This window comes from Astyanax mexicanus, chromosome 5 (assembly GCF_023375975.1).
Source record: "Astyanax mexicanus isolate ESR-SI-001 chromosome 5, AstMex3_surface, whole genome shotgun sequence".
Classification (NCBI taxonomy): domain Eukaryota; kingdom Metazoa; phylum Chordata; class Actinopteri; order Characiformes; family Acestrorhamphidae; genus Astyanax; species Astyanax mexicanus.
Window position 1 is genome coordinate 53,979,038 of NC_064412.1, and position 20,032 is coordinate 53,999,069.

The 20,032-nt window shown below is 36.2% G+C and overlaps 1 protein-coding gene across 1 annotated transcript in view; it reads right to left on the reverse strand.

Moving 5' to 3' along the window:
- Positions 1-5,924: 5,924 nt before the first annotated feature.
- The window catches only part of LOC103026692 (neurturin), a 28,225-nt gene continuing 14,117 nt past the window's right edge, over positions 5,925-20,032 (reverse strand). The window contains exons 2-4 of the mRNA XM_022675391.2: positions 17,466-17,536; positions 13,933-14,101; positions 5,925-7,897 (exon numbers count right to left, since the gene is read on the reverse strand). Coding sequence (XP_022531112.2) covers positions 7,482-7,897; positions 13,933-14,101; positions 17,466-17,536 — 656 coding nt within the window. The 3' untranslated portion in view covers positions 5,925-7,481. The remainder of the gene's footprint in view (positions 7,898-13,932; positions 14,102-17,465; positions 17,537-20,032) is intronic.

Sequence of the window (20,032 nt, forward strand, 5' to 3'; positions counted from 1 at the left end):
CTCATGCTGTAACACAACCAGCTTGTCTCAGCAAGGGCTCATCAGTTCATCAGGTGGATCAGGTGTGTTGGAATTAGGGGAAACTCTAAGGTCTGCAGGGCAGTGCTGCTTCAGGACTAGCAATGAGAACCTCTGGCCTATAAAGAAACATCATTCAATAAGAGACAGTCCTGTAAATGGAAACACGTTCAAGACAGGAAGATCAGCAGAGAATGGGAAAACTGTCTGGAACTGGTAGAAAAGCTATAATAACTGCTATGATAACCATTCTGTATAACTGGTGACAATACAAGCATCTCAAAATGCACAACACGTTGAATCGTAAGGTTTAGTTCAGAAGTAGTCCCCAGAATTATGTGGAAACTATGCCTTAAATAATTGTCTTCCTAATAGTTTACTTGGTGAGTGTCTATGTGAACATGTACTAACATGTCAAAAGTTGACAGGGGTGGGACAGTAGTATGCAAATTGAATATAGTGTTACCTTGAGGGGATTGCTTGGGAAAACCCACACCTGTATAAATTGTAAGGCATTATCTTGTGAACTAGACTGAACAAAAAATGTATTTCTATTTAGCCCTGCTTTAGATCACTGAATTATTGGTCTCTGAAGAAAGACAGGATTTGGCTCTTGCTCATGAATATTTATATATGCAAACATATCGCCTCTGATTGGCTAACAGCACTGCAGCAGAGAATGCCTACCTGCCTTCCTCCCACAGTCAGTTTTACAGCTCTATAACTTAAAGAACAAAATGTTTTCAGAGATACAGCCTAAAGTATATATGGATGCTGGATTTTAACATTAACTTTGAGCATGGGCCCATCATCTACTCACATTCACCTGTTTTTACCTTATCTATAGCTCTCTATTATCTCTTTGTACAGTTATTTGTTTGTGCTGTCCAAGTCGACCAAAGGAGGATGGGTTCCTCTTACTGAGTCTTGGTTCCTCCCAAGATTTGTTTCTCTTAGTCTAAGGGAGTTTTTCCTTGCCTGTATTTCTGTAATGCTGATTTTGTGACATTTGTTGTAAAATGCACTATATAAATACATTTGAATAATGTATTGTTTTGTCTATATACTGTATACACAGACATGGATGGTCAACAGGTTGGGACTCTAACGCAAACCTCTGATAACAGAAGAAAGTGTAGCAAATACACCGTAAATTAGCTGAAGGCCTTCCCATGGCGATTCTGCTCTGTCTGACAGAGCTGCCCTCCCTCACCATGCACGGCTTTGTTACAACAGAGGGCACAGTTTTGGTCAAATGGACCTTGTAGCGCAGCAGCCAGAGATTATAATCTGGCGGCCTCCTTCTGTGTAGTAACTACAAACACTGTCACGCTTTGCTCTGCTGGATGTTCACACATACACCCCACACACACACTCACACTTACATGGACTTCATAAGACAGTCCACAGGCCAGGGGAGAAAAGGTGTGCTATCGCTCCATCCCTTTCAGAAGCAGAGGTGATCAGAGACTGATGGTGTCCCGGATAAGAGAACAACACAGTGTCTGTGCAGAGTTTACAGAGACGTGCCGGCTGGTGGGTCAGCTTCTCGCTTCACATGCTGCATTGTGGGAACTCCTCTTTTCATATACTCGTTTTAAAATCAACGTATGAGTATTCTTTCCATGTTCTCCATAGAAACACCAATACATAAATAAAAGATGTCTTTTAAAGCATTGCCCAAACTATATTTACCTTGGCTTGGTTGAATAATGAGAGTTTAGTACATGGAACTGACACAGCATGATCCTCAAACACTGTTTGGCTCATAGTGCAAAAAAAAAAAAAAAATCTGACAACCAAAAAGAGGGATGAAAAATGGACTAATTCCAAATAAAATTATTTCAACAAATGAGTGTGTTCACATGCACATCAGTTTGTTACTTATACGATCAATAGAAAAAAATCAGTCAGGCAAAAATGTGATTTTTGCTTTGCTACCAATCAATAAACTCACAAAACAAGATATGGCAAACATAATAACCCAAACCTAATGCATATATTAGCCGGACATTTCAGCATGGCTGTCTGTGTTAAATGCTTCTCGCTCATTTCTGGTACCATATCCTGTTTTCACACATGCACAGACTGAGAAATCTGAGGATATTCTTGAGTTAAGTGTATAAATGCACTGAGAAAATCTAATTATAACCAATTGGGAGAATATGGTGTTGTTGATACTGGAAAGTGGCACATTAACATCAGACTCTGCTAATTATTGGAACACTACAGTATAAAAGTCAGGCCTTATGATCTTGTCGCTTTTCCTGTGCCAAAATCTATAGAAAGGTTGTTCGAAATTTCCCATTCAGCAAATGAGATAATCTGTGCTAAGATAAAAGCTAAGATAAAAGCCTTTTAAAGTTACTATCTCTTCTTTCAGTTGTCTTCTACCTCAAAAGACAAACTGTACTACCGTAGCTATTTAAAAACTGTAGATTACACATAAAAAAGTAATTTATAGAATTTAGTCAAATTCAGCCAAATCAAGGTAAGATTTTGGAGGCTATAAGCTAAAATACTGTTTGTTGCTAAATTTAATTAAATTCTCAATGTTCTGAGTCAAAATCTTGTTAAAAAATGTAAAACCCTTAATTTCTGGAAGAAACAATGACAAAACAGATGTCCCAATATTGTACTTCATATCTATCATATGTACACACACACACACACACATATATATATATATATATATATATATATATATATATATATATATATATATATATATATATATATATATATATATATATGTATATATATATATATATATATATATATATATACATTAAACACAAAACAGGACACTGTCTGTTTATCTCTTTAAAAATCTTTTATTCCTTTACAGGAGTGAAAGTATAAAAATAGAGTTTGACACATTCTTTACAGGGATTGAATACAATGCAATAATAATATTAATAATAATCATAATAATAATAATGACCATACTCTACTGACAACAGATGTCATTTAGAATAGACTGTACCATGTGTAAAAATACACAACACTGACATGAAACAGTTGGAGTATTACAGGACATTTTGACCTCAAGTGTGTTGAGCTGAGCTGTAAACATACTGTTGTGTATTGTTGTTGTGAGCAATATTATAAAGCTTCATTTAAAGAATGTGAGGATAAAGAGGGAGAGAAAAGGGAGGTCTGCATTTTTGTGCTTATTAGAACCCATCATTTCTTTCCTGCACCTGTAATAGTGTCTGAAATGTTTACAAAGTATTAAATTCAAGATACACAGTCAGTCCATAAATAATAAGCATCTGATAATCATTAAGATAAATGTACAAAAAATGCTGATAAATAGATAAGTTATGAATAGTTCAATCTTTCCCTTAAATAATGCAGGAGATGCACAGCATCCAGTGGGGAAAAGGCTGTCATCAGTCAGATCACTCCGACAGAATGGAACACTCTGCTCTGCTGGAAAGAGGACAGTGCACAACAGTCCATAATAACTAATATCCCGCATAGCTTTTCTCATTTTTCGCAGGATCCAAGTGAACTGACCCAAACATTTGTTTATTGGAGCAGATAACGGACTCTAGCTGCAGCATGTTAGAAGATTTTGACATTGTTCAGATGAACTGAGGAAAACCAGAATAGAAAACAAACTCTCGAGCCAAAGTTTAGCAACAAACTTTTACATACACAAGTAAGTCCTGAGAAAATAACTCATTTTTGGAGGAAAGTTTTTTTTTTTTTTTTTTATAACGTACCTGATGCTTTGATTCTTTTATTAAATGGATTTTTATACGCTATTGTTTAAAAGTTTGAAATCACCATTCAAAAGTTTTACAATAATTGTAATATGGCCATGTTTAACAATTTTAGTTTAGTTAATTTCCTTATATAATTATTAATATACATTTAAAAGATTCTTTGAGAACTTAAATTACGCAGATATTATTGATTATCTTGCCTAAATACTGAATACCGAACACAATACGTAAAATTAACCTTTATGCTATAAAAATACAAAATTGACTAATATGAAACATGATTTCAAACTTTTAAATGTCAATTTTTTTTTGCACCCTGTGTGGTTACATTTAGCTGAATCCTTAACAGGAATCAGGTGCCACAACATGAAAAATATATATAAAACAATTGGAAGTAAGTGAGAAATTAAATGACTCCAAAAGAATAGAAGAAAATAACTAATAATAATAATAATAATCCTAACCTGCATCGCACTGATCTGGCAGGGTTCGGTCAGCATGTTGCAACATGAAATGAAAAGTGAATAAAAAATACCGTCAACACAGATTACGGCTGAGCTACTGTAGGATTTGCCAAAGGTCACTGATGGGTTTTCTTCCGCAATAAATGCCTGTCTGGTTCACATCATTAAAATAGAATTATTTGAATTATCTTCAGTCTATCAATCAAATGTAAATTGCTAATATCTGTGTTAAAGTACGCTAAAAGAGCTGATACCCTTTACACAGCTGCTCTTTAGCTATGTGTGGGATCCAGCCTTGGGTTCTTCATGAAAAGCCCAGTAAATGGTGTATGTGAACCGACCAATTAAGTCAAAACACACTACTGTTTGTACACTATATGGAAAATGTATTACAGAGGCCACTTAAAATGATGAGTTTCTTTGATTTTACCAAATTGAAAATAATATATAATTAGGAGGAAGATGGATGATCACAAGCCATCAAACCAAGCTGGCAAAAAGCTATCCAAAAGCAGAGTGTAAGACTGGTGGAGGAGAGCACGCCTAGATGCATGAAAACTGTGATTAAAAACCAGGGTTATTCCACCCAATATTGATTTCTGAACTTATGAAACGTTATGAATATGAACTTGTTTCCTTTACATTATTTGAGGTCTGAAAGCTCTGCATCGTTTTTGTTATTTCAGCCATTTCTCATTTTCTGCAAATAAATGCTCTAAATGACGATATTTTTATTTGGAATTTGGGAGAGATGTTGTCTGTAGTTTATAGAATAAAAGAACAATGTTCATTTTACTTAAACATAAACCTAGAAATTGCAAAATTAGAGAAACTGATTCAGAAACTGAAGTGGTCTCTTAATTTTTTTCTGGAGCTGAAATCAGTAATTAATTCCCAATACTTTTGTCTATATAGTGCATCTTGAATTATCTGTAACAACAAATCAGTTGTCAGTCATCATTACATTGTGTAATAAATCGCCCATCCTAATTTTTAAGAGCATAAGAGTTTGCAGTGCTCATCAAGTTTAAGTGATTGAGTCAAGCAGTAACAGGAGTTTTACGATTAAATACAAACAAAAAATGCTAAAAAAAAAAACAAAACAATGAGGTGAAGAAAAAGCATGCTGAACAAGGCTTTAACACGATGAATCCCATTAACGCACATCAGAACTTTCAGAACAGACTTTTTTTAAAGGAATTATTTGATGCATAATCATAACTTCTTCCTCACTTGCCTAAATGTGTTCAGTCAGCCAAGACATATTTGGTTTTGGGTTTGGGTGTTTTTGCACTGGAGCAGGAGTACAAAGAGGATTATGTCGCTAGTAGTAAATGTAGCTTTTACCTCAAATTAGCATTGAGTTCTGTTCTTAACCCTCCTATTATGTTCATTTGTCAGGAACAGCAGTGATGTTCCTGGATCAATCTGACACGGCGCATGTTTAATTATCCTAAAGATGTCTGAAACAAAAAAAAACTAACCAGCAGTGTTAATATTTTTTTACGAATTCTATTGCTAAATATTTTATCAATGTTTAGTGCAATGGCATTTTCTTTCTTCTGATTGACGTCAAATTGACCCATAACATAATAGGAGGGTTAAATCATCACATATTTGCATCAAATCATGTTGACCAACACTGACAAAACTGACCTAACACTTAATTAATTGCTAGTTTAACAGTTTAAGTCTTAATTCTTCTTAATTCTGTGCCATCCTTTCAATATGGCAACCTTTATGCTTGCAATATAAACAAATTGTCTTATTTCAGTGCTACATTGCATGATGTGGTGTGTCCAGTGTGCAAATGCCTTAACAGTCACACTAAACGTACTTTATCCCTGGCTCTAGAGCTGGGCGATTAATCGATTTTATTAATTAATTCGAATTTACAGTTTAGGACGATGTGTTTTTGTGAAAAACGATTTTCTCTGAGTTTTAATTTTCACCACCGACGCTCCCCTGAGCTTAGCCCCGCCCTTCTCTCCCGCGCGCAGTCTCCCTCTTTGTAAAAAGCTATTCAACAATTTGTTTATAATAGGTTTTAAAAAAAAGAAAACTTAAGAAAGTTAAAAAAAATTAATAAATTAAAAACTGCTCTTATAATAACATTTAACAACACGGCAAAAAAAATATTTATGTAATTTACGTAAAAATAACGTTTTTTGAGACGTGACTGCCTATTTAAAAGCAACAGAAGTTGTTCATTTGTTGAAGTTTATTTGTATCATTTCTAACATATTTAGAGTGTTTTTTACTCACTTTATTCTCTCTCACGATGTTAATCCTTTACAGCTTCAAAAACATGTATTATGCAAATTAGGTGATGATATCATTTAGTGACTTCTAGCAACTTTTAGGAGATTTTAGTAGGGGAAAAAAATCGATTTAAATCGAAAATCGGATTTTTTAAAAAAAAAAAGATTTTTTTTTGGGCAATATCGCACAGCTCTACCTGGCTTTAATCCTAGATTTAATGCTTTTAATGATGAAGTATGGGTTATGAGACAGTTTGTTAAATTTTGGCGTTTATACAAAAGCTAAAGCGTGCTATTAAAAAAGATACTCATTCTTTGTTTTTCTCATTGCCAATCATAACTATAGATATTAAAAACATGGTTACATGGTCTCAGCTGTCAGAGCCTTGCTCCTACCCTGCATTTTAAAGAGCATTCAGAGGTCATTCTCACTCCTCCTGTTAAAAATCAGTTCTACAGTGCCTTGTTCCTCCCAATCTCTCAGCCGAGTAACAGAAGAAGCACACCTCACCCACCAAACATGTCTTGGCTGATTAACTACATTTCTGTGTTGTGTAAATAATCAAACTATTGCTTTAAAGCCATGACCTTCTGATTGCACGTCACATAAGACAGCCGTAACAGCTGGCTCCAGAAACATCTGCTGCTCCGGGTTCACACTTCCACAGCAAGTTACGTATCTTTTGGCTGAGAGCGAATGTATGTGGATTTCCAAAGCTTTCACTGATGGTTGTAGTAAACCTCGCTCCAGCAGGGTGGCACCGCAGCCAGAGCAGAAAACGCCTCCCCGTGTGTAATCTCCCAGGTGCTGTTCCTCCACAGTCATGGCTGGAGGTCTGCTGCATCTACAACCTGGTGTATCTTGGTGTTTCACTGCGCAGTCCTGGCGAACCCTCGCTGCAGCTCTCAAGCTGTGGTCCCACAGAAGAGGCAGGAGTCGTACCGCGCTCTCCCTACGGCCAGGAGCTCTTGATTCATTTCTCCAGCTGCTTCCTCGGCCTCTATCATCCCACACAGCTGCAGTTGGCTGCAGAAAGCCATCTGATGGTCTGCCAGCGGGTCCGAGCATCCATAAAGGAGACGGTCTCAAATAGCGTCGGCCTGCAGCAGGGCAGGGTGCTGACCTTGCGTCCTGGGATGCCACCCTTGCCCACTATATATTCGAGTGCCAGGTCATAGTTCTTGCGTGATTTTTCGCACGTCCCCACACAGTATTTAAACATCACGATTTCATCCGAATCGTAGCCCAGCCCCAGGTCCCGAACCCGCAAGTGCTTCTTCTCCAAACGGCAGTCCTTGTTTTCTCTCTGCCGCTTCCGGTTCTTCCGGCCTTTACGTTTTTTCACGGGACTTGTGGTCCCTGCTGGAGAGCGCTGCCATCTGCTTTTATACTCCTCACCCTCCTCCGCCAAAGATGGGTCTATATAGAGTAAAAGAGAAATAGATTAACACGCTGATACCTGAGACAAGTGACTGAAATGCTGAAGTTAATACAAGCTGATATCTTCAAATAAACAAAATTAAGTCATTACCAGTGTTGGGAATGCATTACAAATTGATAATTACTTCCCTGAGGCCCCATCCACACGTATCTAAATATATTTATACACAGAGATTTCCCTCATTACATACTGTACAATGGAAATAACCAAATCACATTAATTCTCTGTATTAATTCTCTCACATTAATTCTCTGTACTGTTGTTTTGTTCTGTTATTTGTTTGTTGTCTGTTATTTGATTGTACTGAGCGGGTCAAACCGAGTACGATGGGTTGCTCTGACTCTGAGTCTTGGTTCCTTGGTTCCTTTTTCCTCTGATGCCACTGTATCACCATAAAATTGGCATCTCTGTGGTGCTGCTCATAAGAGGCGTGGACCTGTTTTTCTCTGTAAAACTGCTTTGTAACAACCTTTGTTGTAAAAAGTGCTATATAAATAAAATTGAATTGAAAATTGAATCAAATGGCTTTCAATTCAATGTAGACAATTTTGTTTGGTCAAATTAATTGCATTTGTTTATGTACATCCATTTCAGCATTTCAGGCCTGTAACACGTTCCATAAAGAGTTGGGATGAGAATTTATGGCTAGTATTGATGTAAAATAGAAAAAAAATGCATTAGAAAATAGTTGAATGTTTAAAAACAATAATAATTAATCCTGAAAGAAAGATTGGTCGGGATTTGCATATTTCTCCCTAAAGTTTGAGCTGTTTGTGAATGAAAATCTAGACTGTTCAGTTTAGGTGAGGCCTGGACTTTCTGTCTTCTTTTACAAGGGGATATTTTTCCATCAGTTTCATAATGGCTTAATTAGACGCTCTGACAGCAACTCTCTGAGCACACGCTTGCAAATTATGTACAAGTACAGACACAGATAATCTACAGAGAAGACATGCTTTACAGAGTTCACTTTTATAAAGTGAAGCATTTGTAGTAATATGACCTAAATACCTGTGTGTTACAGAAAAACTACAAAACCTGAAGAAGCAGCTGACAAAAGCCCCGCCTTGTGTGCACCAGCCTCTTTGGTATGCAAAAGATCTCCTCCATGTATTCCTCTATTTTGCTGACCTTACACCAAACGATTTTCAAGCGCTTTCTCTGTTGCAGTTTACAAATTTTCAGTGTCGGGATAAAACCATGAGAGTCTTGCTAGAGTCGAGTTGTGGTCGCGTCATCTTGATCGTTCAGTGTAAGGTGGATAGGATTGAAGGTTTAAGTTAGGTTTAAGGTTTAAAATCAACCATTTTTAAGATTATTGTCTTAATATTAAATCTTGAGACTTGGCTCATGCAAACAGTAATGTGAACAATGTCAACAACCAATAGGAGAGCTCATGACGATTTAAAACGATTTAAATGATCTGACTTGGAGCAAGCACTGTTAGTGGGTTATAGATAGATAGGACATTATAGGTATTTCCAAAGCTATGCGGTAGGTGGTCAATGATGGTAATGATGGTGGCCACATGCACCTTCAACTCCGAAACACAAACACACATTCTGAAGGTCAATGCAGTGTATACTATAATGACAATAATTACAACTTAATTAAAGACCCTGGTAGATGTTTTTTTTTTCTTTTTTAAAAAAGTAATTCTAATAGTTATTTTGGTAACACTTAATTTTAAGGTACACAAATTAGGCACTTATTAATGTCTTATTATTTGCTTAATAAAGCCTTAATTAGACATTTTGTAAATGATTTATTCACTACTTATTTTGCTTTATTCTGTGTTATAAGTGTTATTGGTGCTTAATTAGGGGTCTGTGATTGATTCATATTTATTCAGTTCTTTTTAGTGTCTAATTAGTGATGAACAGATCCTCACTTTGGAATATGCTATACATCTTGGTCTATTTGTGACTTATTAACCCCTTATTAACTCAATAAACTCCAACACAGCCATAACCTTGGCAAACTCACATAGATCAATCAAACTGCTGCCAATTATACACTAATAACATGTTGAATTAGCTAATAGTTAATGCTTAATAATATGCTTACCAGTGTGCTAACATAACATAACATATCACTATAAGAACTAATACAGCCATTTTTAATCATTTCCACATAATAGTTAGCCACCAAGTTAGCCACCAATAACACTTACAGCACAGAATAAAGCCTAATCAGTAGTGAATAAATCATTTACAAATGTCAAATTAAGGCTTTATTAAGCAGAAAATAAGACATTATTAAGCACCTAATTTGTGTTCCTTAAAAGAAAGTGTTTTTTTATGCACATCTCTGAGCTACTGGTCACAAGTTCCTGGCACGATTCAACAGCGACATTTATAAACATCTGCTCTTGGTTCACACTTCAGCAGCTGATTGTGGAACAATACGCATCACTTGGCTGAGAGCAAATCGGTGTGAAATTCCAAAGCCTATCAGTAAAACTCTGCTCGTACACTAAGGGCGCCTACCACACTCCACCATGACTGACATTCGCTCCTAAACGCACACAGCCTTCAGTGATAAACAAATTACAGCGTTCTCTCAGCGTTCTTGTCAGTACTGAGAATGCAAACGCTTTGAAGACAAGTTGCGTCACGCTGTCAGCGCTTAAAGACAGTTGTTAAAACGCAGCATTGAGGACAAAATAAAAATATGAATCAGGACTCTCCCCAAGGCAACGAGTGGGGTAATTAGCTCTGCAAACCTGATCCAGAGAGCAATTTGCTGTGTCAAAACCTGCCATCAAGATGCTTGAGTAATTCTGTGTAGGCTTACTGAAAATATCCGCTCCATCTGTTTACAATCACATTCAGAAGAAATGGAAACTGGGCATTTCTAACACTTTCTGTTAGTGAAATCACGTATGGAATGTGACAAGCACACTGTAATATTCTGTATTACGTAAAGTACGTGCTGTTGTCTGCATCTTTGAATCAGCACTGCTTAAGTACTTAATTTTTTTCTGTTAAAGAAAGAAAAATTATGTACTGAATTACAGCAAGCATGTTAAATAGCAACCACAGTCAAATTTCAAAACACTGCCCTGCCCTGCTGCCTCCCCCTCAGACAGGAAGCTCATGCAGGTGCCAGGTAGAGGACAATAAACCTACATAAAAACATTTTTACTTTAAATTGAGTATATATATATATATATATATATATATATATATATATATATATATATATATATATATATATATATCCTCTTGAGACCCAGTGTCCGCATATGAGGACATTCCATTTCTGCTTTTTAATTTTTTAAAACATTGACCCTTTAGCCTTATATGAAGACACTGCCCATACTATTTAGCGGTCACATGACAACATTATATTTAAGTGATTAAAAACAAGATGGCGGGAACCCCAGTCCAAAGTTTTTACAGTCCAGTCTACAGGTAAAAAATATAATCAAAATTTATGTTTGAAACTAGTTAATTTACTTTCTGTAGAAGGCAAAAATTTCGTTTTTGGACTGATTGGGTCCTTTTGATCCCAAATGGCAAGAATACATTTTAAAATGTTAATATGAGTACCCTTGTTTTTTTTGTTTTTTTTTGCAAAAACGCTTACAATACAAAGTGAAAGTTAAGTTTCTATAGTTTTTTATACTTGTTAGGTACTCCCGAATACATAAAAGAAATTAAATATGCACACCAAGCTAAAGTCTGGGTCTCATGAGGATATATATATATAGCTAAACTTTTGTTTTTTATCATATATTTCTATTTACTGATTGCTGGTTGTAGAACTGTTACATTAGTCAGCACTAGTCTGGATCACTTTACCTATCTCAAATACTCACTGCTCTTAGCTCGCTGTCTCCATCAATTAAACAAATGGCTAAAATTTACTCAATTTTACTGAGTTTCTGTTTTAATTTTATAAGGAGATGCCTGTGCTTAATCTTAGAATGTTTTCTTAAGATCTGATGACACGTCATGATCATATTATGAGGTAGTACAGAAAATAGGATATATAATAGTCCTCTAATTTAGGTTAATGTCCAATATTGTATATACAGAACAGTTACGTCCAACAAGGCAGGCTAAGAACTTTTGGCAACATCTAATTATATTCATAGTTAAATTTAGTCATTGTAGAATTGTGTTGTGGATATTTCTGTAGTGCATAGTGCATATCTGCATTTAAATGGTTTAAAGCCTAAATACAGTCATTATGCTGATTATGCTGAGGAATGATCATCCTCTGAAAACACTCTTTCTCTCTGAATAAATTAGTGACTGAATGTAAATTGCAATAATCAGAAAAGTGTACTCCTCAGCATGCTTGCTGCAATTACACATTCTCACCAGAGTGGTGAAAAACGTACAGACTGCTGCTTTAAATGGAAATGCCACACAGGATGAATCACAATGCCATAAATATAAAAAGTAACACTGCCATAAATACTTACTATAAACACGAAACTAATTAACACTGAAGTATTCTCTGCGCATAGCTGCAAACATCTGGATTTATTTAAAAGGGAAAACAACCCTGTATTTACAGCCTCTTATCATAACCTAATCGTGTTCATCATATTGCATAAGAGGACCAAACACAGCGGCATCCACATGAAAATGTCAACAGCGTCCGAAGGAGAGATGCTTAAAAAAGATAACGCTCCTCCAGGCCAAGACACGGGCTCAGTTAATTAGGACGATATAGGCTTGTTGAAGGATCAGTCTCATAATACATATCCATAATAAGCCATATTAAACTAAATATGAACTTAAGCAATATAAATATGAACAGAAGCATGCTATATAATATATCCCTGTGACGCTACACAGCTGCTACACAGCTGGACCATGAAAATCACTCTCCCAAAGAGGATATGTGGTCTCATTCGAGCAGAATCGCAGTGAACACCCATCATGTTTTCTAAGAGACTGAAACACGGCCTCTGGGTTACGGGGAGGATCACAGGAGAGATAATGGTCATCCCGCATGGCGAAGAGAATGAAAAACAGACAGCGAGAGAAAACCTGACGAAAAGGGAAAAGTAAAGCATAGAAAAAAGTAAAGCTGCTATCAAAAGCTCATTTTTTACAGGCTGAATGACTTAAATGCAATTTTTGGAGATCAGATTTTTTGAGAACTAGGTGGACTCAAGTGAGAAAAGCCACAAAAGACAGAATACAAATCTAACTGGTGGTCATGAATTCGGACTTCATGCGTTTTGTAATTATCGCATCATAACAAACTAAATATATACAGAGAAATAATATAATCAAAAGGAATAGGGATAATCACAAGCTATTAAACCAAGCTGAACTGCTTGAATGTTTGCACCAGGTGTGTAAAGCATAAAGTTACCCAAAAGCAGTGTGTAAGACTGGCGGAGGAGAACGTGATGCCAAGATGCATGAAAACTGTGATTAAAAAACAGGTTTATTCCACTAAATACTCCAAGTATTTCTGAACTTTTTAAATTTTATGATTTTATGCATCTTTTTTGTTATTTCAGCCATTTCTCATTTTCTGCAAATAAATGTTCTAAATAACAATATTTTTATTTGGGGATTTTGGGAGAAATGTTGTCCGTAGTTTATAGAATAAAACAACAATGTTCATTTTTATTAAACATATACCTATAAATAGCAAAATCTAAAATTGATTCAAAAACTGTATATATATATATATATATATATATATATATATATACAGCTCTGGAAAAATAAGAGACTTTTGAACCAGAGATGTTTGAACCTGAACTAACCACCCAACATTGGTACCTGATCTTTCTAATGCTCTTGTGGGTGAATACCATCAAATTCAGCTAAAACAGCAATGTTCCAAAGTCTAGTGTGAAGAGCCCTGAAGAGCTGAGACTGTAACAACAGTAAAGACAGGGCAAACTCCGTTAATACCCTTTCTTTTGTCAGAAGAAACATTAAATGAGCTAAATCAGTCTACTAAAATATAGAATAAAACCTCATAAACTTTTTGGCTGTGTGCAGACCCACTCTACCACAGAGGTGTAACTTACCATAAAGCTCAGTCCACGCAGCTTTGCTCTCCCACTGCGGCTGGTGCTGTTGGTTTTGGGGCATTTTCGTCTCGGTCCTCAGTGTGGTGGGTCTAGACTCCTCTCTGTTCTCCGAAAGCATCCACCCATCAACAAGACCCAGCAGAAACACACACATCAAGAGCATCACCTGTAACCACATCAAATAACACACATCAGTGATCATGCTTATTTTTAAAACAACAAAAAGTCAATTGCATCTTTACTGTCTCATAAAAATCTCATTTCCAAAATTAATTAAGATCCCACATCCCCTACCTGACGCACACTACACCGGGCTCTCTGACTCTAACTGTTGGCAGAAGTAGATAGAAGAAGGCATGCACAAACAACATGGAGGATCTGTGAGACCTACATGAACCACAGAGATGGAGATCTCATGTATCATTTATTGTGTCTGGTAACTTTTATGCTCCTTCTAAATAGTATATCAGCTTTTATATCATTAAGCAATAATACACTTGAGGTTCGTGCTATAATGTAAAATATTGCTGTGCCGAGTCCAGTGCCAGAATTACACATTATAACATGAACCTCAAGTGTATGTTTGCGACTATACCACAGTTTCATTATCAATGTTTATTGAAAGATTTTAAATTAAAGAGGACCAGAAAATCTGATCTGTTTGGTTACAAAAACTCCACCAGTTAAAATATTTCCATTGCTGCTCTGTTTGTAGCTGCTGCACTGTTTAGTTTGTAAGTGCTGCATCGTTGCTAGGTTAGCTGTATGTGCTGGAGTAATTCGGTTACAGTGCATTACTGGCTGATAATGGCACTCATAGAATGTCTCTCAGCCAATTACAATGCAGGGTCGGAACTAACTGCGGTATAATTACTTGTATATCTGCTTCTTCTAGAAATCATTTATAAATAAGTACCGCTCTCAGCGTTTAATCTGGAAACTTAACATGTTCAATATTTAAAAAGCATTTAGTATTTAATCAATTTCAGCCCCAATGACCTGCTGAATTTCACTCTTTTTATAGAGTCTGGCCGCTCAGACATAAATGTTTTTTTTGTTATTTTTATTAGAATATTTTCTTATTTAAATACGGATTCTCTATACATTCCTGATTCCTTTTTACTTTTTTATATTTTGAATGGATGTTTTTGACTTTTTTTTTGGTTGCCTCAACATAGTTTATAAAGGACACTCTGTGTTCAAAGTTAAAAACAAACTATTAACAAACTTTTTAAAAATAAATAAAAATCCACTGTGACTACTTATTATTGATTCTTTTGTTTTACATTAAAAAACCATTAATACAAGTTTTTTAAATGAATCACAAATTGATTCACAGATTTAACAGCCCTAGTTTTAAACCTTTGATCAAAAGGCTATAAATCAGAATGTCTGTAAGATTATAAAAACACAGCAGGGTGGGTCCACAGCTTGTTGTCTCTGAACATTAGACATTATGCTTGTTATAGAAGCTGAGTACGGTAGGTCCCGAAGGATTTGAAGGGAGATGTTACCCAGTGTCGCCTGCGGCAACACCTCCGCCTCTTTAATTACTTAACTAACACCCAACACCTGTGTGTGTGTCCGCTGAGTAAATATTTCAGAGTTATTTAATGAATGAGCGTCTGAGGAGTGTCTGGTCAGGAGGATCTGATGAACGAGGGGGAGGAAGTGTTTCACTCACTCACACACACACAACCACACACACATACACAACCACACACACAACCACTGAGGTCAAAGCTTCCCGCCAGTGCCAACTAAAGTCTGGATTACATTTCCTGTGACAGAAGACTTACAGTCTTGCAGATGTAGAGCACAGTGCAACAGTTCACAGCTCTCCATGCTCCTTTCATAGCACCTGCTGTGATGTTAGACACTTTGTAGCATGCTTTGTTTACAGTTAATACAGTACGCCTCTTTGAACCGCTGGGTATCCTTCTGCCAGGGGGTGTATAGGATGTGTGCATGCGCATGTAAGCCACCTTGACTGGTGTCAGTTTGTAAAATCTGTACCTTTAATCTCACATTCTCAGATTATTCTCTGTAATGTAAACCTTACTGTATTTTTCACACTATAAGGTGCACTTAAAATCCTTTAATATTCCCAAAAATCATCAGTGCGCCTTATAATCTGGTATACAGGCATTTCAGTGTAGTTCTCCAGTAGTATTAGCATTAGCTGCTAATCACGCTAAGCGCTAGCTTTTTCGCCATTCAGAGTTCAGAGGCCTGTAGCCTGCTGCTAACTCTGGCTAGCACTGCTGGAGCAGCATTAGCATTACCTGCTAACTGAGCTAAGCACTAGCTCCTGCCCCATTCAGAGGTGAGTATATCAGACTGTAGTCTGCACATTTTCATATTAAAACAAGCTATGTGGACGAACCGCTAGCTAATATCACCATAGCTTACTAGAACATTAAGGGTTCCTCAGCGCAGTGCTGTTGGGCAGCATCAGGAGAGAAATCTGTGTAGATTAACGATTAACTGTGTAGATTAACTCATTTGACCTTAAAGGAAAATGTATTTTTATATTTTGTTTACTTAACTTAGCTTAGCTTTACTGAAAGAATTAAAAGGAAAACTTGGCGACACCCCTGTTCCTTACTAGTGTCACATAATGCACCTTATAATCCTGTGCTCCTTATATATGAATAATGTACCAGAAAAAAGATGCTTTTTGGCAGTGCGCCCTATAATCATGTGCGAAAAATGCAGTAAAAGTATTCAATAGATCACGTCTATACATACACTATATTTTTAAAAGAACATTCTATCTTTACTACTTTAAAGGTTCTAATGGATCTTAAAGATCTATAATTTAATGGCAGGTATCAACATGATACAGTCAAAATATCACAACATTTATTTATTGTCCCATCGTTATTGCAAGCATGGTTCTATGGTATTATTCAAATAGCATTTTAAGCACCTTTAAATTTATATATATTTAAATTTGTATTGTGTGTAAAAAACAGCATATTTTTTCACTCACTCTACAGAATGTTCAGCAGAGGGTCCTGATATAGTACCTAGGGTGGGGGACTTTATATATCCACACATATGGTTCAAGGTTTATTTAAAAAGTGTATTTTTTAAATATTGAACTAAAAGTATGAATACAAATGTGCAGAAACTCCTGATTCCAGAAACTTCCAAGAACGTCTCAACGTCTCAAGTCTCAACAGGAAAAAACAAAAAAATTAGAAAATATCTGAAAAGTACTTGGAGTTCTTGAGTCGTACTAAAGCCACATTGAAAAGCCACATGGAACGTTTTGGGCCTCAGTGCCCAACCACCACATTAAATGAGTAAAGAAATGTCATTATTGTTCTCTTATTTGTTAAACGCAACACTGAAAATCATTTGTTTTGCCTATTTGAACCCTAATAAAAGTCCCTAACCCCTAAACTAAATGCTTATTGGGTATTGGCACCCCAGTATTGGGTAGCTGGATAAATAATACATCTGGCCAAATTAAAGCACATTGATGTGAGTGGGTGTGTTTTAAAGTATGCTAAATTTCTCACCTTCCAGAAGCTCAGGTTACTGTAGGCAGATGCTGCAGTGCAAAGCCCCTGATTCCTCCACCCCTTTCCATCTGAAACAAAGCAACAGTACTGCTGTTACACATAAATACAGTTTACACAATGGTTATACCAGTGTAGGTTTAGACCTATTCTAGGGTCTGCTAAATCATCCTGGGAGTCTTTTGGGTTGATTTTCCAGTCATGCAAGAAAATACAATTTACAGTTCAGGACAAAAGTTTGGACACACCTTCTCATTCTATGTTTTTATTTTTTATTTTGAATCTACTTTTAACCTATTTTTTTATCTACAATGAATGATGATAATGAATAGGCTAAATCATCATTGGGGACTGATTATTTTGTCATGCAAGAAACTACTATTTACAGTAGTACCAGTCAATAGTTTGAAAACACCTTTTTATTCAATATTTCTTGAGGTCTGAAAGCTTAGCTTTTTTCTTACATTGTAAATTAATACGGAAATCATCCAGACCATAAAGGAACACATAAGGAAGCTGGTATCTCTGATGAACGTATCCTGTGCAACAGAAATAACTCCTGGGCTTCCTTTCCTGGGGCGGTCCTGATGAGAGCCAGTTTCATCATAAAGTTTTTGAAAGTTGAGTAGTTCTTGCCGTACTATAGATTAAACCTCTATAGATTATCTATTCACTACTTTACAACTGATGCTCTCAAAAACATTAAAAGAGAGCAAGAATTTCAAATAATAAACTTTTAACAAATTCAGCACAGCTGTTAACTGAAAGCCATTCCATATGTGCAAATATGTCATCTAAGCAAGAGGTGCTACTTAAAAAAAATCTAAAATAAAAAAAAAAAACATAATTTGAATGACTTTGGTAATAATAGCTGCTGATTGGTGGAACATGGTAAAGGTGGAGGTTTAGGAAGTGTTTTTAAAGTGTTTCTTTGATGATAATTCATTTATTTGAATTATAGCCATAGCCCAAACAATATAACTCAGAGAGGTCTGAGAGCTTAGCTTTACAGCAGCATGCCAAACATCATGGGAAAAATTATGTTTAAATATTGTGTGATAACTCTATAACCTAATTATTGTGAAAGGCCTAGTTTTGTTGTGATAATGATGACTCAGATTGTCAGTTTCTACATTGTGTGAAATCGTTACAGATCTTATGGCTGCTGCTAATAAAGCCCAAAGGAGTCGGCATAAATAGCAGCATAAATCATTAGACACAGTGAAGCGATCTATCTGGAGCTTTAAATATCTGTCTTTACTGCGCTGTGTTTCTAAAAATACCGCCGTTCTGCCAGTCCTGACACAGTACCTCACAGTTTGGCTGCTTCTCACGGACACCAGCACAAAGGTTAGCGGAGCGGCTTCCTGTTACAAAACACGCAGCCAGCTGACTGTAACCCGAACCCTGTTACTGACATGTCACCTGGGATAATACAGTTACAACTGCAAAACATACTGCCAGCATGACGGGAAAAGACAGCTACAGGAAACTGTGTCATTTCTGACAAGTTACTTATAATAACTACAAATAACTGCACAAAATGAACTAACTAACATGACTTTAGTATTAATCTACAATGCAGAAAAATATTTTTGAAATAATGCCATGTAGTTTAACATAAAACAACATAAAACATACAACATGTAGTTTAAAAGTGTGTAAAAAAAGAATGTAAAAGAATATTTCTAAAGAATAACTCTAACACAACAAAGTCTAAAAAATGAGTTTTTTTAATGAAAATCAAATGATTGTATAAAGACCAGATGATTATTTTTCCGATTAGTCAGTGATTACTATTTCTGCCATGCTCTCGATCACTTTAGAATGAAAGAAACAGCTGAATGTGGTATTTAAATATGCAATTTAAATGCAAAGAAAATGCTTAAATAAGGAGTGTTTTGCTATTTAGTGAGAAAATATGTAATCTGCTATGTTTGGGCACTTTGGAGACACAGATCAAATCATTTTTTTTATTCTGTACCACACCTATTATTGCATTGTGTTACTGTGCTGTATTGTGTAATGGCTATTGGCTGCTAAATTTCTCGTAGTATTAATAAAGTATCTAGCTATTATCCAATGTAAGCCAATTACTCCTCTCCCAACTGCATTTTTTGTGCCCAATTGTTATGATCAAAATTTTCAACATCAATTGCTTTTCCACAGTCTTATCCACATTTGTCTTATCCTTTGCTAGATCTGATTTATTTGGTCAATTTCTAGCACTGAATTTTAGATAGATAGATAGACAGACAGACAGACACAGACAGACAGAAAGATAGATGTGAATAGAATGAACTCCTCGGGTTCCAGAACCAATTTCTGTTGGTGATAACGCGCTGAATGATTCTAAATTAGGCGCTTGAACTGGACCGGAGCCCGTGCCACGTTGGTGGAAAAGAGCTATCTGTGGATGAAGAGATGCACTTAAGTCTCTACGGCCCTGATCACACCTGGTATTAACATCCTTCTCGAGTGACCTGATCACAAGAGCAACATGTAAAGCCATTTCCAGCCGTTTCCGTCTCCTGTGACCGCTTGTGATCGGATTTCGTGACTAGAGG